This window comes from Thunnus thynnus, chromosome 2 (genome assembly GCF_963924715.1).
Source record: "Thunnus thynnus chromosome 2, fThuThy2.1, whole genome shotgun sequence".
NCBI lineage: Eukaryota > Metazoa > Chordata > Actinopteri > Scombriformes > Scombridae > Thunnus > Thunnus thynnus.
The window spans coordinates 7,947,026-7,974,427 of NC_089518.1; the positions used below are offsets into that span (position 1 = coordinate 7,947,026).

At 40.4% G+C, this 27,402-nt stretch overlaps 1 protein-coding gene across 1 annotated transcript; it reads left to right on the forward strand.

The window, feature by feature from the left end:
• Positions 1-11,626: 11,626 nt before the first annotated feature.
• Positions 11,627-26,063, forward strand: sfrp1a (secreted frizzled-related protein 1a). The gene is made up of 3 exons (XM_067601730.1): positions 11,627-12,509; positions 16,035-16,115; positions 24,332-26,063. The coding sequence occupies exons 1-3, from the start codon at positions 11,987-11,989 to the stop codon at positions 24,655-24,657; spliced, it is 930 nt and encodes a 309-aa protein (XP_067457831.1). The 5' UTR covers positions 11,627-11,986; the 3' UTR covers positions 24,658-26,063.
• The last annotated feature ends 1,339 nt before the right edge of the window (positions 26,064-27,402 follow it).

The window sequence follows — 27,402 nt, forward strand, 5'->3', positions numbered from 1 at the left end:
AAACAACTGGAAGGATTCCCGTTTGGTTGCTCTAAGACAAGAATGATGCATTTGGCCTGCATCACCCCAGCTTTGGGCAACTGCTCATGATAAAATACAGTTAAACCCAGTAGCATGCTGATGTCTGCTGTAGACATGTTTAATGTCCACCACTGTTACTGCTCTTACCTTGCTTTTACTTTGCTGAATACAACAATGACTGGATGGATCATTTAAGTTGAATTTAATATATTGTAATGTGTAGCTTGTAATTGTAATTTGTGGCTTTACTGACATATGATTGTTTTACATGAATCATCCGCTGCCGGCATGCAAGCTGGAGAACCAGTAGTAATGATGTAGGAATTTTTTTGCATTTGAAAAGCTATTTGCTATTCTGGGTGACCACAGTATGGGCAGTTTCCATTTCTTCAGTGGGAGTGGGAAGAAGAAAAGGCCCCACACAGTCTCTATTTGGGTAGGAGGCAGAGTCCTGGTAGCTCCGTGTGTGAGTGTATGTGTGTGTGTGTGAGCGTGTGTGTGTGTGTATGTGTGTGTGTGTGTGTGTGGGGGGGGGTTCAGCTGGATTTGTTTATCGTCGCGCATTGCAGTTGCAGCACTACCCTCAAGGTGAGGGGCTGGACATAATCGATCGTGTGAAAAATGGCTCTGAATTTGTTATCGGGGGCGGGGTGGGGGGCATTTAGCTCGTGCTGTCACAAAGGCTCATTAATTGTAATTGTTTATGCATGTTAATGTTAGCCAGAACACCCTGTGAGCCCTGCTTTGTGTCAAATGGACAGCATGCATCATGGGAGAGCCTGAGGGTGGCTGTGTGGGTGTACAGGAGAGCCGGGTGCCACAGAGCCCATCTCTGTGTCCAAACTGCAGTGTGCCCAGTGCATTCGAGAGGTCCTCAACTGCTTTCACTCAAGTGGTTTACCTACCTTGAGAGAGTGCTGCAAAGATGGAAAGTTGCTAAAAGGGCGCTGTAAAGCACCTCCAGACTTTCTATACATGTACAACTGTACATAGTGTTCAAGAGTCACAATGTTTAGATGTGAAGTCAAGGTGGAAGACGTTGTTACAGGATAAAATGGAAAACTACCTAACATGTAAATGTTTCTAGTCTTCCGACCACTCAACGCTCTTGACACTACATGCCAACATTGACCCGATCACACACACACATGCAAACACCGACGGCAGAGGCTGCCATGCAAGGTGCCAACGTGCTCATCAGGAAACGATGAAGAAATGATGAAGAAATCAGCAGGTTACATCTGTCTACCAACACTTCACCGCAACTTGTGAAGTGTTGGTAGACAGATGTAAAAATACACTCATTTAATCAGCCTGAATTCCAACCATGGAAATCATGTCACATACCACCACATTGCACGAATGCAACAACATTCCATCATTGCTAAGTAATAAACTGTAATGGGGTCAGTATGTTTCAAACTAAGTGCTTGTCTGGTTGTTGAACAGCGTATGAAAGCCCCTCCCCCCCACACCTTTCCTTTGTCAGAATTAGGGGTCTGTTTTCTACGATTTTTAACTCTCTGAAATGGACAATCATGCCCACATTACACAGTGATTGGATGCAGAGCTTCTCTCTGAAGCTCTCTTTTTCATTTTTCATGCAACTACTTCTGTCACTTTTTGTGCGTCACTGTTCCCAGTCAAGAAATGCTCGATCACATAACCCGATGTAAAACCACAACTTGTGAAATGTTGGTACAGCTTTTAAAAACCTTTGGGCAGAGCTAGGCTAGCTGTTTGCCTTGATGCTAAGCTAAGCTAACTGTCTCTTGGCTGTAGCCTCACATTTAAAGGACAGATATGAGTCATATTGATCTTGTCATTAACAGCAAAGAAGCAAATAAGTGTATTTCCCAAAACATCTAATCAAATCTGTCTCCAGTTTATTACAACTTAGGCCTTATGGTTCTGATTATGATAACATCATCCTCACCAAAGTAATTACTGTGATCTGGAAACACGGAGACATCAATACAAGTTGTCAGACAACCAGACAGGATGTAGACAAGCCAACAGTATAGCATGATTATGTTACCCACTTTATTTGGAGGTAAAACTGAAACAGATTGCCCCTGTAATGTAGGTAATGATGCCTACATCACATGCTTTAACCGTGTGTGTGCTAAACTATGGTAAATACTGTAGGTCTATCCTGAACCACGATATCAACCTGTAAATTGTGATGGATGCAGCATAAGTTTGGCTAATATAGGAGTTTGTTCAACACCTGTTTGATCATCTGGCTGTAAATGTTTCTTGGGATGTTGCTGCTTTCCAAGATTTCAGCAATTATCTTGCAGTAAAATACTGATAGAAATGCTGGCCAAAACTACACAAAGAACCCAGAATTATCCTTTAACATATAAAATATACCCAACCTAAATCAGCCTAGATCATAATATATAGAAATAGAATATTTAAATATTTATTTAAATAGAAATAATTTCAAAATGTTACTGTAAGAACATACAATAGTAAAACAAATGATAGGCCTTAATTCCACCCCATTGAGCCAAATAAATTCTGTTGTCAAGACAGGAAGCAACTAATACAAACACAAACCAGCTCCTCAAGTGCCTGGTTATACTAGAAAATAGCACAGCAAAATTCATTCATGCGTCCTTGTGAAATAGGAAAGGTAACAAGCCTGGTGCTGTAGTGACTACCTGCACGTCAGGCTGTGACTAATATTGGGTGTAGCCACTTCTTCTGCATTGCTTCTGCATTGTGTGGCCCATAGAGCATGCGCACTAGTGACTTTCGCCGGCCGAGTTTCGGCTCAGCCCTCAGGCTAACGTGATCGGGGATAAAACAATTCAATCATGCGGCTCTTCTAGGCTTCTGACACGTGATCGGACCGAACGGATCAAATTCTGATAGTGAGACATTTCGTGGGGGTTGTGACGCTCAAAAAAATGTATCTGGTGATTTACAGATGTCTCTTTCACAATGTAAGTCTAAGGGAAAAAGTCTTTTTGGGCCAGTGTGCATCATGTGACGTTGTAATTACACGGTTTGGCTGCTATCTCAAATTTGCTTCAAAGCCTGGCGCTCTTCCTGTATCCAGTTCTCTTTATACATTCTTTATACATCCATGGGGAAGCTCCCAGTCTGAAAAGTGAGGCCAATGTGGAAGTGCGTTAAGCCTGCGTTCTCTCTAACGGCCAGCAGGGGGCGACTCCACTGGCTCCAAAAAGAAGTCCGATTGTATGGAAGTCTATAATAAAATGACCCTCCTGCTCATTTGATTTATTACCTCAGTAAACACTTTCCTAATGAGTTTATGGTCTTGATCGCTAGTTTCAAGTTTTCTTCAATACAGCATGATGTTCATTTAGTAAATTATGGTCCCAGAGTGAAATAGACAATAAAGCAGGGTATGCTTTAGGGGATGGCTACCTTGTGATTGACAAGTCGCTACCACAGCAACAACATTACGTAACGAGTATTGGCACAGCTGCCGCTATTTCACAGCGTGTTTTCAGTTCATGAAAGTTAATTGCAACATTTTGGTCAATTAAAAAAGTCTTGTTTGGTGTTTGGTTGTACTAAAAGACCTTCTAAGGACTTGGCTGTTCAGTTTTTCCAGTAAGTTCTTATATACTTTGTGTTTTGTTTTAATGGTTTTAGGCCTGTTTTTCGCTAGCGAAAATTAGCATTAGCATTATCGCAATTGTCACCACAGACTGTAAATGCACCATAGGGTCAGCTCCACCCTTTCACCCAAATATGGTCACTTCCGGTCAAATCCAAGATGGCAATGGTCAAATCGCTAAACTCGAGGTTTCAAAACAGCAGTCCACCAACCGATGGGTGACATCACGATGACTATATCCATATTTTTTCACAGTCTATGGTTGTGGCTAGTTTCAAAGGTGTGACACATCTAACACACTAGCTTTCATCCATTCTCGGCTATATGCACTGTCAGTACAGTTTTCAATAGGTTAATGGTGCAAACTCAATCCGAAAGATTGAACTATATCGAAAAACGTTGTGCAACTGTACTTTTCCTCCACGAGTGAATGCGCTGACTATGGACATTCCAATTATTTGATTTTGGTCTGACATTTTGCAATTAAATTTGATGTGACCCAGCCCTAATAGCCGTAAACCAGCGCTGTGTCCAGGAACAAACTGACTCACGCGTTGATAGATGTTATTTCTGTTTTCCAGTGTTGGTGAAAAGAAGCACAGACCAGCCTGGTTGATACACCAGAGCATGATGCGAGAAGACATTGGATGTCACCTTGCTGGATTTCTGGATACTGAAGATCACTTTTTCCAAGCAGTTTCCTCTAAAGGCCATTTGGATCCATCAAAGAGCAAAAGTCGCCAAGTGCAGCTTTAAACATTTGATTAGAAAATCCTGGCTGATTAGAACTCACACTGAGTGAGTAGAAGATAATTACCCAATTGTAAATTAATACCATAAATTATGATGATGAATGGAGCATTGCTGGATCTGAAATCAAGTCCATGTAATTATACACAGATGGATGACTTTTAGCCACAGTCCCATTCTTCTATCCACACACACACACACACACAGTCACAGCACTTCCTTCATCTGTGATGTCTCTGTTTTTAGTACTCAGTGCCTTTCAGGATGATTATTCATGATGGATTTTTCATGGATTTTGGTGGTTTTGGCCAGAAGGACGGAGAGCACAAATTTAACCATGATCAAGTAATTTCACCAATACAACTACCGCTGCAAGTGCTGTGGACATGGCCAGTGTTGAAGACAAAGGTTACATCTGCAAAGTGAAGACGGGACACACATATTTGAATTGGGTTGGCCCTCTGCATGCTAACTAGTGTGGTTTTGCAGTTTTGCAGATAAGCAATTCTTACACATTACATCAACATGTATAAAAGGTGGGACATCTGTGTGTGTGTGGGATCCTAAGGTTTGTTTGGTTGTTTGTTCTTCTTGACACAAATCAATCCCTTTCTGGCTCGCAGACAGAAAACATGTGGGTGAATATATGATGAGAGCTACAGAACCAGTATATTACCACGCAGCACACTGAGGTTTCCTCTGCACTTTATCAAGTCCTTGGTCGGGCTCATCCACTGTGAATCAGGGGCGTTGCCACAAAAAAGCTCCTATTTTCCATTCCAAATTTGCAGCGGTTACTTGAACTATTTATGTGCACATAAACTGAGTGAAAGTACATCCCAAATCAATTACATGAAAGAGTTTTGCTGTTAATTTTCAACAAACAAAAACATATCGATGTGGGATGCAGCTTTGTGACTTATCCAAACCAACAGTGAGGACTCTCGACTGTCTGCGGGCCAGATAAGTGTTCGTTCTCCCCCCTGCTGAGCAGTAATGCTGCCGCTCCAGCACGAGGTATGAGTTATGTGAGAGGTATTTGGGCCTCAGTCTTCAAGAGCACAGAAGCATCATTAAGCTAAATGAACTGCTGCATGTTTTTTTCCCGCTTTTATTCTCCTCATCATCTGCATCCAAATGTCACAAATTGCCTGCATTAGTCATGACAAGGGCAGTGCATCCAGGCAAGTCATCACAGGCAACCATGCACTGCGGCTCACTGTCTTGCGAAACTCGCTTGCTGTACCAGAATATCGCTCACTTGGGTTCTGGAGATCACAACTAGTAGCTCTAGAGTGGTTCAAGGGGCATTTGTGGTTTTGGAGGAACACCTACACCTTCTCCTCTAACATTAACATGAACATAACAGTCTAGTGCTGAGGTGATCAAACAAAATGTTGATATGGATTAACCTATAATCTAGAGGATTAAAATCCAGTCATGTTTAAGTCAGTGATACATGGGAGCAACCTGGTTGATGCACCTACGCCTTCAAATCAGGTTTTCTGTTGCTATTGCTTCATATTGAGAGAGTAAACTACAGTTAGAGGACACTAAATATTTAGCATTAAAAGAGTATTACAGCAATTTAGTATTACATATTCATAAAGTTAGGGTTACTGTTAGGGCCCAGAATTTGTATTTATATTTGTATTTGTTGAGGCAGCAAAATTATTTGTATTTGTATTTGTATTTGAATAAAAGTGGATAGAGGCCTGTTTTATTAGGCTTTTAATTTTAGAAAATTAAAGTGTTGCAATAAGTGTTCATGAATAAACTACCTTATGAAGGAGGTCCCCACACCGGGTCTCAAACTGTAGATCATAGACGACTGCGCTGATTACTGAACTAAAACTTTACTCATCACCTCATTGCAGACAGACCTCTACCTATTTATACACCCATAACACACAGACAGCACACCATGTAACGTGTAGAAGAACTTCAAAGGTGATTATTGCTTTGCACTTTTCATTTATTGCCAATTTTTTACAACCTAACTTTGTGGAAAGGAGAAGAGGAACAACAGGTTATGGAGAGTCCCTTGGGAGCAGTTTGCATGTGTCAGTAGCTCAGCTTTATCTCTGGGGAACACCCCCAACTCCAGGACTGATGTCCAAATAAGGAAATGTGCATCATGTAGCAGGTGGATGTGACTCCCCTCGTTGAGACCTGCTGATAGACGTCACAGCGGAGCAGAGGAGAGACACTGAGATAGTGATGTAACCAACCTGTGAGCTGGTATTTGACATGTTTTTTTTTCTTCCTGAATACAAATAATTTTAAAAATATTTGTATAAAACAAAATTTGTAAAAAAAAAACACTATTTGTGCTTTGCCAAATAACGTATTTGTATTCGGGCACACCCCTAGTTATTATAGAATCAAAGTGTCATTGTAGAAGTGTATTTTCGTTCATTTTACATGTGTAAGGTATGAGGTGTACAATGACTGTATGTTGGATTCTGCGTGCTGTGCTGCTGCTGGTAACAGACATGGTGTTAAGGCTCAGACACACCAGGATTTAAAACGACAAATTCAGCTGCAAATTCACGTCATTCCAGTGGAATTGCCACAATCAGTGGATTTGTTCACAAGGGCAAAGTAAATCACGTCAGGGCAAGGCAAGTTTATTTGTACAGCATTTGATATGCAAGGTCACAAGCCATAGCAATGTCACTTTGTGGTGTGACCACGGCTGAAGGCTCTAGTATGAGTGAGCTCACTGGATATGACCTTTTCCATAATGCAACTCAGTAGTCTTTCATTTCACCGTCCCTGCCTGGTCAACACCCTCACCCTTTAAACTCCATGCCACCAGTAATGCAAGCTTTCTGTTAGAAATATGTTGTCTCCTCACCCGAGGTCACATGACCCGGATAACATCATCAGGGTTATTTTCTCAGACTTCTTCATACAACTGTTTCCACAGGATGAGTGAACTGACCCTAATGTGTAAAATTGGTGGATTACCTCAAAATTCAGAAGAAAATAACTCTCACAATTCAAGAAAATATCTTCACTCTAAAGAATATTTTTAGGCAGAAATTCAAGCTGTCCTTCAAATAAAAGTTACAGAGAACTAGTATAATTTTTTAATAGCTGTAATCAACTCCTCAACTTTCTTGCACTTACCATCTGGTAGTATTACTCGTGAAACTTAATCACATCTAAATGGCTGTTGACAGCCAATGACCATGTTCAGCCAACATGCTTGTTGACCACCCACACTTCAGCTTTTCTTCCTCAGTTGCTCTGCTGTGCAGCAAATCAAGAAAACATGTAGACATTTTAATCATAGAGTGCATACTATATGTTACGTTTTCATCAGCCATCTTACTTCAGAAACTGCTTTGAGAAACTGCTTCTTGCTTCCTAACACAAGCTGCAGTTGCCGCAGCAACATTCAGCTCTGCAAACTCCTTCCCAAAACTCCCTGAAGCATCAGAAAGTCCTCTCACCTGAGCAGGGACTTTTTTGCCACCTGGAACTGAATTTAGTCCCTGGTCCCTCGTGTAAAGTTTCTATGTTCTTCCAACTGTTCTCGTGCCCGTGGGAAAGTTCCTGCAGTGACTGATAGCACCTCAGAAACAGAAAAGAGGGATCAGGCCAAAAGTCAATTAGCTTGAAGTAAGAGCAACAGGAGATCTTTCCGACTTCTTTGGAAGAACTCTGAAAATGATGTAAGTCGTAAGTCAAAAGAAAGTTAATTGGATTGACAAAGCTAAAAATGATACACTTTTACCCACGTCTGTCATCCCCTACGATGCAGCAATTATGTTTTTTCCATGACAACCTCTCTAACAATCTGCTCATGGAAAATCAAGTCAAGGCAAGCGCGTATCCTTTCATCATTCAGCATGTCTCAAGAGACTGCAGCGAAAACAAAATTATTAGACAATCTATCACTAAATAAAATGTGGCCGTGCACAAGGGCGTAGCTTTGGTTTTAACTGTGGTAAGAACATCAAACCACAAAAATAATTGTGTATGTGTACTTGCTCTTTATAACTTTCTTCTCCTTTATAAGCACATGTGCACACACACACATACACACATAAAGAGCCTGACTGCACAATGTTTACTTTACTCAATATGCATTTGCTGACTCTTCCGATTTTTACATTTTATTGATAGAATACTAAACTATAAATCTGAGACCAAAATTAACATTTAAAATTAAGATATCATAGATTGTCACAGTAAAATAAATGTGTAGAAACCTGTAGGTAATGTGCTGCTCTGTAAGGTTTACACCTCACCTGAGATTCTGTCCTGCTTCAGTTTGTGGATTTGGGCGACACAACTGTTCCTTGAGCCACAGTGATGCTCAAATTTATCTTTAAATCATCAAAGCTTCTATTTGTGTTATTTTTCATTCAGCTCCTGAACTTCTGGCTGCAGCTCACCTGTCCCACATATAGATCATCTGGACGAGCTGCGGCTAATTTACCTCATAAATAATGTTCAGCGTGAAGTTGAGCGTTGCCAGATCATCAGGTCAAGTATCCCCCATATCCTGCTCTTTCACTCTTTATCATAATAGCAGAAAACAAACAAACTTGGCAACTCTGCCCAGATCTTACTGTTAACATTACGTGGAAAACGGCTAGATCGTTTGAGATCTGTAAAAATATGGCCATGCAGTACGAGAATAAAAGTCATTTAAAGAAAGAGCAGTGAGCCTTGTCCCCTGGTGTTACCTGACAGAAAGCAGGTGTGCTTGTTATTTCTATAATTCCACACTGGTTCAGCTGTAATCGAGCTTTAGCGCCCACAGCATCCTTCATGCACATACACCTTGTCAGTCCAGTGCTGACGTCGTGCTCTGGAGCAGATCCAGTGTTTAGCCAGCGGTCGCTGATGACAGATGCTTAATGACATACATGTTAGTTCTGCCAGGGCCAAAATGCCCTTTCATGGCCATACATGCACATGTATTGTGACTTTAAACACTGGTGAATAGAGATGGAGTCATAGAGAGCCAGTCGTTGGGAAACTCAGTTCTTCCAGAGCCCTGAAAGTCCAAATATTTAGTCTCTCTATTGTTAGTCACACGCTGTTAAAGCACAAAGTTTGGAAAGTGAATGTGGTAGTGATAACAGTGACATCCATGCCTAAATGTTCATATCTGCTTTTGTTTGCAGAAGCCCCCCCCCACCCCCCCTTTCTCTGCTGTAAACTCATATGGAAACTAAATGCAAATGTATCCACTAGATGCTTCTCTTTTGTCTCGCTGGGGTTTTGGCTTGTTGCTGTCCCACCGGTGGTTTTTAACAGGCCTATCACTCCTGACAGGAGGCTTCCCAGCTCATTTGAGCAAAGCCAGGTCTAGTCTGCAGGGGAAAAGAACACTCCTGTCTCCTAAATTTTAGGTTTGCTTTAGCAACCATCTATGCACAAGCTGTTGTTGGGTGCCACCAGCCTATAAAGTAGTCTGTGTACAATGGCCACAAACAGCCCTGCTTATTAAACCATCACAGTTAATTTGAAATGTTAACAGAGGTGTCGTCTCTGAAGTAGTTTGGAGAATCAGTTGGCCTTCTTCTCGACATACATCACCACCTTGGCATGCAGATTGCTGTGCAGAGGTCTTAGTTAATGGATAATTTCACTGATGAGCGATCTGAACTTGTAGCTATTATTTTTTCACATTTCGTGTTGCCCTCCTCTGATTTGATTATAGCTCGAAAATGATTTACAGCATTTTTTTGACACTTTTATTTTTCATTTCAACTTTTGCACCCGGCAATTATAGTCAGTTTTTGATTATGGTGCCATCTGTCACCATCCACCCATGCTACATAATGCATTTAACATTCTGCATGCTGCTGCAGTGTGTTTTCTCCTGGCCTCCATTCAAGAAGTGAAAGGAGAAGAAAACGTCTAGGTGAGCGTCGTCCTCTGTGGTGGCGACAGCTGTAAAACACATTGATTTGATAAATAAGTTCAACAAAGCTGTTACTCTAAAAGGTCTGTGTTTTCTACGTCCACACTTAAAATCAAATTAAGTTCTTTGTTTTTCCACTGCTCTGCCAGAACTGTTAACAACACAATGGAATGCAAATGGTCCTACATTTAAATAGAGGGATTTCACACCTTCAGTCTTATCATGAGACAGGGCAAAGCTGCCAGGAGATGGACACTCGGGGCTCAGCAAACTGACTTTAGCCTGTGGTGTGTAATTAGGTTGGATAAAGAGGCACTTCCCTGGTGTTTGTATGCCAAGCAGCCACAAATAGAGCTGCTCTGGATAAACCACCTCTTATTTGATAAGATAAGTGTAGCCAAGAACTCCTGTTGAGACAACTGTTTATTGTCAGATATAAGTTTTTGCCCCGAACTCCAGCACTTTATTGCAACCTTATGTTTTGCTGACATCAGCTTTACTCCCTCGTTGTTTGGGATCCAACAGATCCCACAGCTGTAAAAATGATAGTAACTGCAAAATCAACGCATTTTTCTTCAAATAGTATTTTTATTAGAACCCAGTGAAATGACAAAACCTTCAACACAAACTTTACAAGTGTGACAAAACAAAGAAATCACCATAAAACACCAAATGAGGAGATACTTGATGTTTCAGATGTTATATGGGCCACATGAAAAAATATATATTCTTTTTGCAAAGAAATGTATGTTATCCTATATATAGTGATGTTATTTATGTCTGGAGTTTAACTCCCTGCTGGACCTCTGATGAACAAACTGTCATAAAACTCAAATTCCAGAAATCCAAATAGATTTATTCTGGAATTTGGAGAGGTACTAATCCGTTTAACATTATGCTCAAAGGCATTTATCATTAAATTATGCAAAGTCAAAGAATGAAGTTGATAAAACAATGTTATTTTATTTAACCTGGTAAGGGGTCCCAGGGTCTCCAGGATCCCCAAACAAAAAGGGTCAAAGCAATTTTCCTAATTATCATATCTCGCGGGGAGATTCTAAGTTAATTTAATATTAGTGAAATTAGTGAAAACATTGCCTTCATTATCTTCGGGGACTCATATAATTAACAGTTTGTAAACTGGAATGAAAGCAGGCCCCATAAGTCTTCCTTAATACACACAGTTATACATTATCCACGACCTCAGGCACATCGTACATGCGTGCCTCCGTTTGTTATTCTATGATTTTCTTTTTATTCGGTTTTGTTTTGACAAAGGAAGTACAAACAGGGGAGTAAACGGAGGGGTAGGGAGGCTCCCGGAGAGTTTTTACACACTGGGTAATTAAGCGCTTTGACTGACAGCAGAGTGCCAAAAGGCGCAGACGCAGTCCGATTTTACAATCTCCTCTTGTTTCCGAGCTCCGCACCACCAGAGCGCTTTACCTCCCCAAACTCTCGTAGGAGCCAGACGCACCAGAGGAGCGCGACAGGGCTGCAGCCAGAGAAGACTGCCTCTGGACTTTACCCAAACCCGAAACTCAACACATTTTACGCACGTCGATCAACCGAGCTCCGCGCTTCTTCTGCATTTGTTTTTTCTTATTATTCCGATTTTCTTCATGAAGTGAGTCTTTTGGTTCGCTTGTCTGAGTTACGCTGTGAGTTACTTTATTGTTGCAAAAAAAAAGAAAGAAAAAAGAAAGAACGAAAGAAAGAAAGAAAGCATGAGGTCTACTTCTGAACCGGTTTGGAGGATGATCCGCCTGGCTGTGACAGTGGCGCTTGTGTCAGCATGCAGAGCGACAGAGTACGAGTACCTGGGCTGGAAGTCGGACACGTACAACGGCGGGCGCAGCTACGGCAAGCCTCCCCAGTGCGTGGACATCCCGGACGACATGCGGCTCTGTCACAACGTCGGCTACAACCAGATGCTGCTGCCCAACCTGCTGGAGCACGAGACCATGGCCGAGGCGAAGCAGCAGGCCGGCAGCTGGGTGCCTCTGGTGCACAAGAACTGCCACCCGGGCACGCAGGTCCTCCTCTGCTCGCTCTTTGCGCCCGTGTGCCTGGAGCGGCCCATTTACCCGTGCCGGTGGTTGTGCGAGGCCGTGCGGGACAGCTGCACCCCTATCATGGAGGCGTTTGGCTTCCCCTGGCCGGAGATGCTCACCTGTGACAAGTTTCCCCAAGACGACGTGTGCATCGCCATGACGCACCCCAACGCGACCGAGGCCACCAAACCTACAGGTAGGCTGACAACATCACTATTTAAAAACACATTATTGTAGAGTATTTATTGTATTTATTAAGAGAGGCCCACTGAGTGTGAATGCTTTTTAACTTGTCCTCAGTTGTGTGGGGGCTGCCCAGTAGGACCACAGTGCCTCTGTGGTCACTGCAGCTCCGCAGGGAAATTTGTGGGTTCAGTGCCTCAAAAGTACCTTGATGGTAGATGACGGAGCGGGAAATGAGTTCTTACTGCTCATAAGCTTCTCAGTCCAGAAAACTAACGACAGTCTAATTAAAGATACATTTCTCCGCGCTGCTCTTATAGGATTACAAACAGTGATTAGTTTCAAAATGTATCAGACTCATATTTACCCATATAAGGAATGTGACTCCGGTTTAGTGGCTGTCAGTGTACTCACACACAACATAACAATCTTCAGAAAGATACACAAGGAATGATTACAAACAGGTGAAAGCGTTTCTGTGAGCTGTAAACAGGATACAAATAGTGCAACGGTGTGAAGAGTTCACGGAGCGCTGGGTTCAATATTGAATGGAGATCTGCTGCGCCATCTTAATCTGCTGCTTACATTCCTTTATATATTTTTCAGCTCAATAAAAATGTGTTTTCCGTATTAAATTCTACAATATAATGAAACATAAACATCACAAGTTCCCGGATCCCAGGGCCTTATCCATGACTGTAGAAATACTGCTGTAAGTGTCCTCAAACCTTTGACTGGTTGACTGGTACTGTATATATTGTGTACCTATAGGCATATATATATATATATATTAATATACTATATTAAAAATAACCACAATGTTTAACTCATAAAAATATGAGGAATCTCAGTGTGGTTAGTTGTAGCAGCTGCACTGCTGGAGCCCGAGATGATGCCTTCAAATGTCTTGTTTTGACCAAAATTCACTGATATTCAATCCACAGTCAGAAAATTGTTGAATATTCTGCAGCCACTCAGGATTCCCTTCCTTTAACTACTTCACTCAGAGTGACTACCTGACCGAGAAAACAAACAGCCGCCACTTTTGCCACTCTGTAAAAACTGACACCCGTGCAGTTAAATTGGCTTGAGAATGTTATTTCAGGGGTGAAGGTGTGTTTGCAGATGCAAATCCCAACACAAACAAACCAAATACAGCCTTTTGGGGGAGAACATTGAGCCGTGAAACCCTGGATTTGATCCTGTCTTTAGACTGTCAACCCACCTCACATGCTTACGTTCTCTTTCAGTCTATAATCTTCTGCTATAAGCTCTGACTTTGATGTGAATGTGAAGTTGTCTGCATACTGTTGACTAAGGGTGATGCTGTAACATTGAAATAGCTCTGACAGATGGGAGTCATTTATCTGAAGGTGTTTGCTGAGCTGGAGGACAATGCTGGGAGGAAGCCCAGCAGCAAAAAAAAGTGAATACCTGCATCTGTTAATTTACATTTTCTAGCGAGCCATCACTGACAGATGCAATAAAAGTGACGAAAAATGGAAAGACATAGACGTAATTTGAAAAACACACTGTCCAAATAATGTGTATTACGATCCATTCTGGAGGTGAGCGAGAGCCAGCGGTTTCTAAACAAAGCTCTCAAGGACATGACTACTCCCCCCCCACCCCTGGGCCCCCCCCTCCGGACATCATCTATCACTAATGGCTCTCTGGCTGCAGATTCCCCAAACCTGCTGGGACTCTTGTGTGTGTGTGTGTGTTGGTCTGAAGCTGAGTCAGACACCTCATACAGCATCAGGGGAGAGGAGGTGGGGGTGGTATGTTGTAACATGGTCCAAAAATACGGCCTTCCAGCAATAACCTGATGAGCCAAGCTGATAAATACCAGAGAAACCCTGAAAAATGCACAAAGACAACAAGTATGAATAGTTTTGGTGTTTTGTTGCGGTGCCAGCATCCCTGCCGGTCGCCTAGGTGAGGCATACGCCAGGGAGGGGGAAGTACAACCATCTCATTCACTTTAACCATAAAATAGAGGGGAATTTCCATCATCACATCATCAACTTACTTATATTTCAATCTTTAAGTCATAAATACACCACTTGAGGACATTTTCGCAGAACGTGCTGGCCATAAATGGGGGGACTGTGGATGTTCCAGCGATTACACAGCGCTCACTGTATCTGGAGAGTGGACATGTCCCGTGTGTGTAAAGGGGGGGTGGGCGTTATTGACAGACATGGTGGTATGGACGGAGGCCCGTTTTTCTGAAAAAGACTCCCTTCTCAGGGTTAAGGGGACCACACAGAGCTCAGCGCTATACAGACGTCACCTGTTATCATCTGTCGTCGGCGCCGGTGATAAATAAAGCCGGCGTGTTCCCGCAGGACACAGACCGACGCCTGTAGGAGCAGAAATCGGTTCACCGGGTGTCCCGGTGCTCTGATACCAATATCTTCCTAGAGAGTGTTCATATATGATGACAAAGCTGCTTATCTTCTCAACTGTTCTCCTTAATGATTGTTAATAGAGGTGAGCTAACAGTGCTCACCACTCACTGCTCCATACAGAGTGGTGATAATTGATTTAAAGGAGAAACAGGCTCAAATAGGCAAAGGGACCCCGTGACTCTGTAAACAGTGTCTGTTTTCACAAGCTCTTCACACCTCGGTGTTACTTTCACAAGCTTTCGTTAAACACATGTAATGGACAACTGGCAAAGGAGAGAAAACTATTTGTTTTTTTTTACTCTTCCACTCAATTGATCCAGATACTCACTGTGACATGGAAATGCAGTCGGTTTGAAAATGCTGCAGGACGCTGCGATCGTTTTGCATGTCCAAGTTTGTTTGGAAAGTAAGCTCAGCTGTTTGGCAAGCAGCGATCATTTGCGGTGTTAGAAAAAATTGAAAAATCGTGTTGGTAAAATATTCGCAGATATGCCTCTAGACTGAATTACTTTTTGGCAAAAACACATTTTGGCTCTTTGTCTTCAGTCGGGCTTTTGTCTCCGAGCTGACTATTACCTTTTTTTTGGAATGTCAGAACATTCCTTCGAGCTTGGATTGAATATCATTTCCATTTATTTCTTCCACATTTCTAATGCTTGTTCTTTTTTTTTTTTTTGCATTGAAGGGTGTATACATCGCTGCTGAAATTTAAAATGGAAGGATCCATTTTGAAAACTGTCTAAATGTAGCAAAGAGCAAGCAGAGTTTACTGCAGCTCTTAGTTACAGCTGGCCATAAAAGCTGAAGACATTCCTCACTGAGGTCAGGTCATCAGAGCGTATGAAGACAGAGACCAAGGAGTTTAATACGCCAGAAACTAAATAGGATCTCTGCATGGAGGGAGAGGCTAGATTTGCATGATAGATCATTTTCAATTGGAATTCAAGGGCAGGGCTGTGAATATTTGTAATATTTTAGTGTGACTCCCTTTCATTCTTCATTCTCACTAATGAGAAATTGCTGTTTTGTTGCCCTTTTCATGCTTTCTCTGAAGCAACTTTCAATATTTTTGCCTCTTCTTTCCACTGACTTCCAAACCGTGTCCCGTCTTCTTTTTTCCACAGGTTACTCTCCCATCTGCCCTCCATGTGACAACGAAATGAAAACAGACGCCATGCTGGAGCACATGTGTGCCAGCGAGTTCGGTAAGCATCCTTCCAAAACACACACAACATGCAAAATACTGTACACACACACACACACACACACACACACACACACACACACACACATAGACGCAGCCCGCTCTGATACACCTTGACATGTTCCACAGTGAGCAGCAGGAGTTTGCCTTTCATCTTTAAGCTTTAAAACATTCCTTGAAGTCTTAACGTAAGCATGATTTAAGTATGTAAAACTACTTTTTTTTTTTTCTGAAGTGCAGCGTGTACCTGACCATACTTGGCCATTTCCACTCCAGTGAAAGCTACAAAGCTTTTTTCATGGGAGTCATTTTCCTGGTTAGATTAATCAAGTGCTCAGTTTTTATGTAAAAGTGACTTGTGAGGTTTTATCGCTAAGTCAGAGCTTGTCTGATTTGGTGACTAATGAATTGGGGTCATTAAAGTTTTTATTTGGCAGGTCTTCACAGTAGTAAAGAGGGATGTTTGTTCTGCTGTCTGGGCTGACTGTGGTTGCAGAATACCCTCTGTCTGTTCACAGTTCACATTAATCAAGTAGTTAATGATAAACCCTTCATTTGTCTTTCAGGTGAATGAGAAAGTGTGTCGGTATTTCTTTAAGAACTACATATTGCATAACTTTAAATGAGTTGAACTTTAACCTGTATCAGGTAATGATGTCATACAGTACAGTGCATTGAAATAAGGAAATAATTATTTTGCCAAAATTTGACACTCTAATGTCCTTCCTCATATTTTTTACAGTGTGTTGTTTTATCGCTGCACATGGAAATAATCATGCAGAGAAAAATACTTAAAGCCCCTGAAACCTTGTATTTGTGTATAACATTTAATAGTCATGACTAAATGACTACAAAAACAGTCAAAAACTCAACTAATCTGCGTCATCAGGACTGTGTGGGTGGGATTTGATCAGATGTGATTGACAGTAACCTGGAAACATTAGCAAACAACCTCACATCTGTCATCACATTTTCATTCCAATGTTTGTGAATCCTGATTGGTGCACACAAGTATGTGACTTGTGAATGAGCCCTGACCACTTAAAACCAATCAGAAGAGCAAAGACACGTAAATCACTCATATGAAGAAAGAACCAAAACTGCTTTAACTCTGACAGAAAAGAGATGATTGAGAAAACAGGTTTTCAGAGTCTTTAATATATATATAAGCTAATGTGGACTAAAACAGACTAATGTGATTAAAGCTACCGTTCAACAGCTTGTTTGAATTCTAGAGTAAATTAGCACTCCCGCGCTGTCAGTAAGCTAGGACAGTATTGTTCTCTTTGCTAATGCAAAACAGAGAAAACTAGTGAGCTAAACTAAAAAATCATGAAAATCATCATGACACCAAAGCTTCTGAGCTTTTTCCACAGATGGAAACATCATAAATACAGGTAAAGTGTGTTTTATAAAGCGAGCACAGTAACGACAGCTCGGTAGTTTATGATGAGGCCACATGGATCACAATCCATCTGATCGATCGGAGCTTCAGTACACTTATATAGATTATAGACGCATTAATAGTCTTATACTCCTGGTTGGTGATGTTTTTGAAATCTTGCTTCAAGGTTGTAACAAAAATTGTGTTTCAAACAGTTGAACTGAGGTGAAATAGAGTTTTGACAGCTTTCTAACCTTCGTATCTGAAAAAGTGTCCTTCAGCAGCTCAACTTTCAGATTAAAAACCACACACTTGTGAAATATTTCACATATTATTAAAAAATGTTCCTTCACAAGGGGAATGTCTGGGAATCAGAGAAGCTCTAGACAAGTCAGGGAATATCTGACAATTTTGGAGAAGGATCACCTTACATGAATATAAGACAGGTTTCACACATTCATTCCATTAGAAGGTCTTCAGCCTGACGGGAATGGAAACCAGACTGAAAACAACATTAACAAATCAAGGAGGAAAGAACATATTTAGCTGATGGGGGCTCTTGATTTCATTGTGGAAATTTGTGAATTTCGCGTGATGAAGTGATGCACTTAAAGAGGACATTGAAAGCTTTGAGTTCAATTAAAAAAAACACAAACATGGACTGAAGTGCAGTTATGAAGACTTCCAGGAATAATGTGTATACGATGCACACAACATGCAAGATGTTACGCTTTCATGTTTTATTCGACGGCTTGACCAAAACTTGTGGCAGCTTGAATTCCAGGTGCCATACGGAGCAAACACGGACTGGATGCATATTGGAAACAGACTTTCTTCCAGTTCTCAGGACAAGTTTAAAGTTACATTTGTTTAAGGAATTGCCATGTTGTTTATGCTGCGGTGATGGGACTCGCCTTTTTCAGTCTGCGCCCTGGTTTGCCAAGAGGAGAGTGGCACATTACTGGCTTGTTTCATCTCAGATGAAGACAGATGTTGTTTTGCTTCCTTGTCATAAGTCCCCTAACCAGCTGACATGTGAGGATACACAGACAGATTTAGTATCAGGAAGAGGATGAGACACTGCGCTGCTTATGTTGCAGGTTTGGACCCATAAGGGACCGACCTCTTCTGGAATGCAACAAATGTCACTGTGATTTCAGTTCGGTGTGTGGTTGATTGCAGCGGGTAAACAACTAATGCACATCCTGACAAGAGATAGCATCACTGGGTATATCGCAGCAGCTATGCTAAAGATTTGTTTGTTGCTTTTTCCAGCCGATGGAAATTAGTTCTGGTCTGATGAAAAAACTGCAACAATAAATATATCTGACAGCGACTGTAGCCAACCATGACTTAATGTCTTGTCTTGAGGAAAAAGAAAATATGCCAATGGAAAAATCCCAAGCTTTAATCATGATCTGTTTTATCCCACCAACGAAAGATAAGGCCATCATCGTGATTGCATTCAGCTAGTTTTGACTTGACTGAAAGTGGACACACACAGTTGGTAGCTGCATGTTTTAGGAGCCACTCGTTGCAGACAGGCTTCGTCTGTTTTGTTTGGAGAAGACCACAAAATAGATATGATAGATAAATTTCTTGCTCATCTCGGTGAAACATGGGGATGGAAAACCACAGAGAGGCTTGTGGAATGAATCAGTGATTTGCACTGAAGTCTTTATTAATCTGCACGGACCAATCATGTGTAAAATATCCCACACTCTGGCAGTGAATTAGCATTTTTGTCGACTGAAAACCTCACTTACTGGAAGTTGTGAAAGGTCTGTTCTCACTTAGAAGTTAAGTGTGAAGTTGTTTTTTCTTTGGTATTTTGATTGTTTGACGCCCTGCTTAATTGCTTGCCATCAATTGCACAAGTGTATTTGACTTTTCCCTGTGGTTTGGTCCTGATAAATGCAAAGAACACAGTGTCAAGACAGTGTTTGATTTAAGGTGGTTGGATGTGGAGTTTCTCTGGCAGAGGAGAAAAGATTCTTGTGAGTTAGATAAGTGCGTTCAAGCCGCTGCACCAGAATTACTCTAACAAGTAACAGGTTTTCAGTCCAACACTGTTAATTCCTCTAGTGAACACTGTGACACTTGCTGATTCTAACGAAAACATAATACCAGTATACACACACATCCTATTTGCGGCGCTCAGCTGGTAACAGATTTACAGCACATCCCACTCAACACTTTGTTCCCACTGCAATTTATCTCCGTGCTTAAGGTTTTACGGTACCTCATTGTCTGAAAAAACTCTAACACCCTTCAATTAAATCTCTCCTGTGTCCCGGACAGCTCACTTTGTTGTTGTTGCCAAAATGCTCATTCCCTTTGCTGGTGCAGTAAACAACAGGGCAGCCCTGCACTGCAGGAATGATCACCTTATCGGATCAGTTGTGTTGCCGTTCTTGTGAATGAGGAGCAGCACACACCCTCCTGCTGGGTTTATGACCCCCCCGGGAGCTGGAGGTCCTGTCTGTGTCTCTGAACCGTCAGAGGAAATGAGGTCAGAGGTCAGGGACCAGAATAGAAGAAGGGAATTGCCAGCAAAATAACAGTTGTCAGCTGTATCGCCTGAGATTACAGAAAACTGTGTTCAGTCATGTTAACATAACATAAATATCTGTTTTCATTATTCTACAAGTTATTCTAAAGGTTAAAATAAGCATTTACTGTTGAAATTCTACTGTCAACCTTTGTCTATAGATGAATGCTTTATAAACATAACACTGGAACATAGTCAGATTTAGTGAGTGCAGTATTCACATCCTTTATATGAGTAACAGTTAGAATACAACAAACATACAAACATTAAAACATTGAAGAAATATTACAAGGAAAAGTGAAAAAGTGAAGTATTCAACAAGATGTGCTGCGTATCAAAGTTAATTTTAGAACCAATAAACATTCCTTGTTCTTCTGACTTGAAATCTTGTGACTTCTAGTGAACACAAGCACGGCTGACTGTCCGCTAAACTCAGCAAATTAAGTTTATGGAAACATGATGAAATCAAATTCTATTAGTAGACTTCCCAGCATGCATTGTTTGAAGATTAAAACTATCTTTCTGTGTTAAGTCACTGTTGTTTCCTCTGATAGTAACCAGCCAACCACGATGACTGTTAGTATCCGCTTCATCCCCCCCCCCCCCGCGTTAGTTACGGGCAGCAGACGCCTCATCTGTTGTCTTTGTATGAACTCTGGTATAAAAGTGTCTCCAGCAGCTTTAAAGCCTTCGTGGCAAATGAACAACTTGTTCTTGAGACTGAGAGAATGTAACCAGAATTCATTTTAATATCATAACATTATTAAACTCATGAAGTCCAGTTGTTTTTATATTATAACAAAAATCACATTTTGAAGAAAGCAAATGAACTTTTAACCTTTTAAATTCATGTGTGATGTGAATGTAATCTTGCAGACCATTTCCATAGTAATATTTATCGATATATAGTATATAGTAAGTATTTTTATTAATATTGTGATATTGATTTCAGCCATATTGTCCAGTTCTAGCCAGAATGAGTTCCTCGAGGTTCTTGTTCAATCAAAGCGTGGTACCTTTATCCTCTCAGTACAACAGGCAGGTTTCTGCTGCTCACATGACTTTACAGTCCGTGTTTGATACATGAAGTACAAGAAAAACATGTAGACATGGCAGCAACATCACCGACTGGATGGATTTTCATTCTAAACTGACAACAGCATCTCTGTGCTCTGATGTACAGCGATGTACATAATGATGTTAGAAGATATTAGGCCAAGCAGGGACAGTTTCACCAGCCACAAGTAAAGAAACAACTAAACAGTGAAATTATTTGATGTTAACTTCTTACTGTATGCTCTTACTGAAGAGATTAAACCCTCAAACAGTGAGGTGCAAAGAAAGTTCATAGCGTCAAAGGATTATCGGGGATGGAGGATTTATCGAGATGAAATCTTTCAGGGGTGGGCCAGGCCTTCTCTTTTATGACTCACTAATTATGAATGCTGCCCATTTGGATTTCACTGAACACTAAGCCTGCTCACAGAGACCGTTTCAGAGACTAGAGACAAAGGATAAAAGTCTTAATCCCTACCATGTGCACTCTTAATACTGGGAAAAACAGGGCGGCTCTTTTTTAACACTTTAATTAACGAAGGAAGATAGGAGCGCGAAGCAAGAGATGAAACGTAGGGAAGTTTTTTTTTAAGTGCTAATTCAGTTTTTTATGTCAAGCATGATTCAACGAAAAGTGTGTCAAGAGGGATTTCGTCTCTAAAACTATAAAGACATTTGGGCAAAAGCCACAGTTTTATCAGTTAAGATCTTTGTTGGAGTGTGAAAATGATTCATGCTCAATCAGGCTGTTCCCTGCACTATAGGTCACAAGACTTTATCTCAGACATGACTCAGTGATTTATCCCGACACGAGCCCTGTGAATGAGATTGGACAAAGCATGCTTCTTTTTTTTTTTTCTCGCGTTGCCGTGTCACAAGGTCGTCTCTGCCGCACTCACATCACTATACATCAGCGGAGAATGAGGGGATGTAATGTGTGGAGGCATATGGAGATTTGGACCACCAAAGTCTGACTCGTGCTCCGTTTCAGAATGGGAACTGGAGGAAACAGAGAGATTAGAAGGTTAAATAGAGTTTAGTGAAAGATCAGGCGTATTATTGTACATCTGAGAAATCCAGACGGAGGTAAAAGTCATAAAAGGTGGCGTAAACCAATACGCTGTTGCACTGCCCGTTGTTATTAAGAGCATTTCTAGCAATCACCAAAACTCAGCAGACAGAAACATTATTGACGAGGTTTTATCTGCAAAGTCAGACTCGGTCAGCTGTTTTTAATTATTTATCAAAATAAATAGTAACTGAACCAGGGAATGGGGTCCACATGAGGCGCAGTGTTGAGATCAATCAATAAACTGATAAATTAGTTTTGGTGTGTAGATAAGTATCAAGACAACGCAGCGCCAAAGATTCTGTTTGTTTGAGATATAGTTTTCAAATGTGAAATGTCCTGCTTAGTTCAGTTCTTGGTCACAATTATTTTTTAAAAAAATGGCCAATATATCATTATCAGATCTCAGTTATTGATATCTGTATTTGCCTAATAAATCCATCATCAGTATGTGTGATGTGGTACATTTAAACTCAAACATATTCTTGCCATTATTGTCCTTTAGTGCTCTGTTACTTGGTGCTGCTTTGTTTAACACAGAATGACGTCTCCATTAGACTTTAATAACTGACATCAGTAGCACAGGATGCAGGCTCAACATGCTGTGTTAAGTGATTAACCGCTATGCTAATACATAAAATAACCCGGAGATATCAGCATGTTATGTTATGCATTTCATTCTGATATCTGCTTGCCATGTGATTAAAAAAACAACATAATAATTTGTCTACTTTCCCTTTTATATGTATTAGGCCACTGTAGACAAATCAATTATCAGGCCTACTTTATAGTAATACTTATAATAATATGCATCAATTTAGTGAAATACTTTGATTTTAAGATCTTTGCTGGATTTGCCAAAAAAGACATTTCTGTCTGATTATTTTATCTATCAACAAATTCCCAATGAATTTTCTAGAAACTCAATTATATCACAATACATGTATATGGATATGAAATTACACTCATCCCTGTAACAGTGAAAGGGTCTTGCTCAGTGTAACTTACTGTAATTCCACTACTATTGGCGGTAACCAGTAATGTAACTAATTACTTTTTCAAATTAAATAACTCAATTACAATTACTGAAGTTTAAATGGGCTTGTTACTTTTGTCTTACATGAAAATAGTGGACAGCTGCAGAGGACAGCAGACAAATGCACAAAGTCACGTCATTGTAGTCGACTCGTGGTAAAACATAAGCCTCGTCTCTGGAGTTATAATGTTATATACTGTAAATAATAATACTGTATATACTGTTACTGAACTGCTGCTGCTCTTCCTGGTTTGAGACTTTTGAGTTGTACTTTTGTGAAACTGGATTGAACAGAACTGATTTGGGGTTGTGGTCCTTTATCGAGTGGATTAAACTCTGAGATTTTGGGACGAGTCACACTTTTGTGTTAAAAGTAACACAAAAATTACTTTCCCTAGTAACTAATTACTTTTATATGCAGTAATTGGTAAAGTAATTCAATTACTTTTTGAAAGAAGTAACCAGTAACTATAACTAATTACTAACTTTCAGTAACTTGCCCACTGGTCACACTGGTCTTGCTTTGGATAGTGATAGTCACCTGATATTACTCAAAACAGTGAAGGAATATGCCAGAAATTTAGCATAAAGCACCGGGGCTAGTAATCTACCCTCATCTAGGATATGCATGATTTGAGTAATTATCAGTCATGCATTCAGCCTCTCACATAATTTAGTTATTGACCCTAATTTGGTAAAAAGTCAGCTTGTGATTGGTTGGATTCGGTGAATAGTCAACCCCTCCTTCCTCACACAACTATAATGGAGACTCCTTGAGTAAGGCACCCAAATGGATGTGTTTGGTGGCCATCAGCTGGCCATGTTGGGAATGTGTGAATAACAGTGAAGTGCAATGGTGCTCAATCTGCTGCTGAGTTAAGAAGAGTGCATGCTCAAACCATTTGATGGAAAGAGTAGAAAAACTAAACTGTTTTTAGCCTTTAGAGAATCACATCAGTCTCATCCCTCAAGAGATGATGCTGACTTTCCACTGATACCCTTTAATATGTTTCATTTTGCACATTTTGCACACCACACACTGTGCATGTCTAACATTAACTAACAGTCTTTAGAGCAGTATGAGGTAATTTTTTTAACATGTTACATTTCTTCGCTTGCAGCTTTCAAGACCAAGATCAAAGAGGTGAAGCGAGAGAACATGGACCGCAAGGTGATCCTGCAGAAGAAGAAGAAGATGTTGAAAGCAGGGAGCCTCAAGAAGAAGGACATGAAGAAGCTGGTGTTGTACCTGAAGAATGGTGCAGACTGCCCCTGCCAGCAGCTGGACAACCTGGGGAACCAGTATCTAATCATGGGCCGCAAGGTGGATAAGCAGTACCTCCTCACGGGCATCCACAAGTGGGACAAGTCCAGCAAAGAGTTCAAAAAGGCCATCAAGAAACTCAAGACCCACAAATGTCCTGCCTTCGAGAACGTCTTCAAATAATATGACCTCCGCCTCCTTTGGCCGCATCTCATGCTACATATGAACTTGCACAAGCATTAAAATCCCAAACTTTGCTTTCTATCATCCTGTTTATATCTATATATCTTTGTATATTTACAGATATAGTTTGAAATGTCCATTGTTAAGTTTTAGTTAAATGTGGTGAGTGATGACTCCACAAATTAAAGGGTTGGGTATCCTTTTTTTCTTCTGCTTAAGAAAAGGACACTATAGTAAAAGCCCTCCCACACTGAATCATAATTTCCACTATATGTATGTAGATACTTTGTTACACTCTTCCATCCTACAGGTCAGTGGACTTTGCTTTAAGGGATAGTTCCACATTTTAATAAATATACTTGTTAGCTTTCTTGCCGAGAGTAAAATGAGAAGAAGTTTTTATGCCAAATATGAAGCAAGAGCCAGCAGACAGTTAGCTTAGCTAACTAGAAACAGCTAGCCTGGCTCTGTCCAAAGATTTTAAAAAAAACAAGAATTATGTTTTTATATATACATACATACATTTGTTTAGATTAAGCAAATTAATTATAAAGTGTTATAATATGTGAGCTTTAGAGGTGCAGGTAGATTTTTTATAATTGTTAGGACAGAGCCACGCTGTTAGCCCTGCTACCAGGTCTCCATGTTAAGCTAGGCTAACGATTCTGCTGGTTATCACTTCATATTAATTGTACAGATACTGTATAAGAGTTAACGGCATCTAACAATTCGCAGGAAAGAAAATAAGCACACTTCCCAAAATGTCCAACGATTTCTCTAAATCTTTCTCATTCTGATCATAGAATAATAAATCATTAAATTGATGATTAGACTACAGAATTGGCAGTTGCTGGTATTTTGAGCTTTAAAAGCCACACTGTGGAGAGCAGCATCAGATAGGTTTCCTGTTGAATAACTTATTGACAGAAGTATGAGAAAGTGCTGCCGTCAGCTCCTTGTTTTGTAAAGCTAAAGACTGCACTACCAATGATTTTGATCGTTTCCTTTCCATCGCTTGATTTCACTGTTCTTTTTGTTACTTGAAAAATCTTTCATCTGCATCACGAGATAATATATATATAGGCCCATGGCAGAATAGTCTGATTTCCAGTCATGTGTTGTCACCTGACATTTGGCCAAATATTTCAACACATTTCTTTCTCTCCAGATTCAGTCTAATTGCAGAAATCAGTATTCCTCGGTAATGGAAAATTCCTCGCAGCTTCATTTTTTAAAAATGCAAAAGGTATCAAAGTGCAAATATTGCAAAATCTGTGTTCTGGTGTGTTTTGCTTGGTGTTGCTGGTCCGTTTTAGCACTATTTTGTTTCATGATTTGAATGTCAGTGGTACATTGCTGCCTATTACATGTACATACAAATTTTACATAAATATGGAAAAACTGAATTGTGTTTGTGATATTATTTTTCCTTCTATCACAAGATGAATTTAAGTTGTCACTAAATTCTGCCACACAAAGTTTGATATAATTTTTGGACCTTTCTCTGTTCAGGCATCTAAAATTAATCAAATGAAACAATCTGACACTCTTTGACTTAACAACTCACACCTAATAGGCTGACAAGCTGTCGAGTAAACGTCACATCCTATTAATTGACAACTACTTAATACACCCAGACATTTCAAGGTATAGATAATCCAGTATGACTGATATGGCAAAATCTCTGATGGTTTACACATTTATATCGTCACACAGATTTCTTTTATTTTAGGCTATATCCAATCATATTATAATTTTTTAATATATCAGAGAAATTGAGTGTATAGGCCCAGGAAATATTACCAGGACTTGTAAATTCCTCATTTGCACTGTATTTAGGTACACTAAGCTTTGAAATAATCTCAACATGTTTATTTTTGCATCGCTATGATTTGCTATTTTAGTTTCCTGCAAACATGTTGCATCTTAGAGCCGTCCTGCAGAGACCGTGCAATCTCACAACATTCTCTAAACTTTAATTTTGGTCTTTCCATGTAATGTGTGATGATGTTAAAACAAAGTACAGCATGAACTGCCAGAACAGCCAGCTTCTGCTTTGACAGCAATGTCAAACAGAGTGCACTTTTTCTCAGCTGTGCCAAACTAACATTTTCACGCTTTTTTGGAAAGATATAGCGTTACGTTGCCAGACCTATCTCCAGACTGAAGGATCTCTCACGCACGCTTGTTTTTATTCCCCCACCAATCTCTCTGAGGATGCTAAATTCTTGTCTGGATGTCTTCTGATTCAGGTTCGTTGTGGTTTCACAGGCTGTTGGTGCCTCGGTATGTGGTGTGTAAATGCTAATCCTAAAATATACATCATTAACAGCTCATGCTGATAGTGAACTTTAATGCTTTCTTAACCAAAGGGCAGCACTGTCTAATCAAATGTCAGATTTGAAAGATTTGTTTTTATAAAGTCTTTGCTGATGGATATAGTTTGCATGCTGAACAGACATGACTCTGCTATTCCGTTTCATTTGATTCATGAACATGCAAACGTGTACAAAACCTAAAAGACGAAAGTGCAATAACCTTGTTAGCCAGCCTGCATTTCCCCTGCACAAGAAATATAGATCTGAGTAACTTGATGATGAATACTTTAATGTAAATACTTTTATGTGCTGAAATCCATCATGTCGGTACAACATGCGTAAACAACAAAACATGAAACCATTCTGTCAATAAAAAGGCTTGTTAAAAACCAGGAAGTATCAAACGGACCAACGTCTCGTCCATCTG

What these genes read in the sequence shown, in the direction of transcription:
- sfrp1a (XM_067601730.1), top strand. Translation starts at nt 11,987, where the DNA reads ATGAGGTCTACTTCTGAACCGGTTTGGAGGATGATCCGCCTGGCTGTG. An exon ending in CGAGGCCACCAAACCTACAG is followed by an intron (nt 12,510 to 16,034) that starts GTAGGCTGACAA and finishes TTTTTTCCACAG; the next exon opens with GTTACTCTCCCATCTGCCCT. An exon ending in CATGTGTGCCAGCGAGTTCG is followed by an intron (nt 16,116 to 24,331) that starts GTAAGCATCCTT and finishes CTTCGCTTGCAG; the next exon opens with CTTTCAAGACCAAGATCAAA.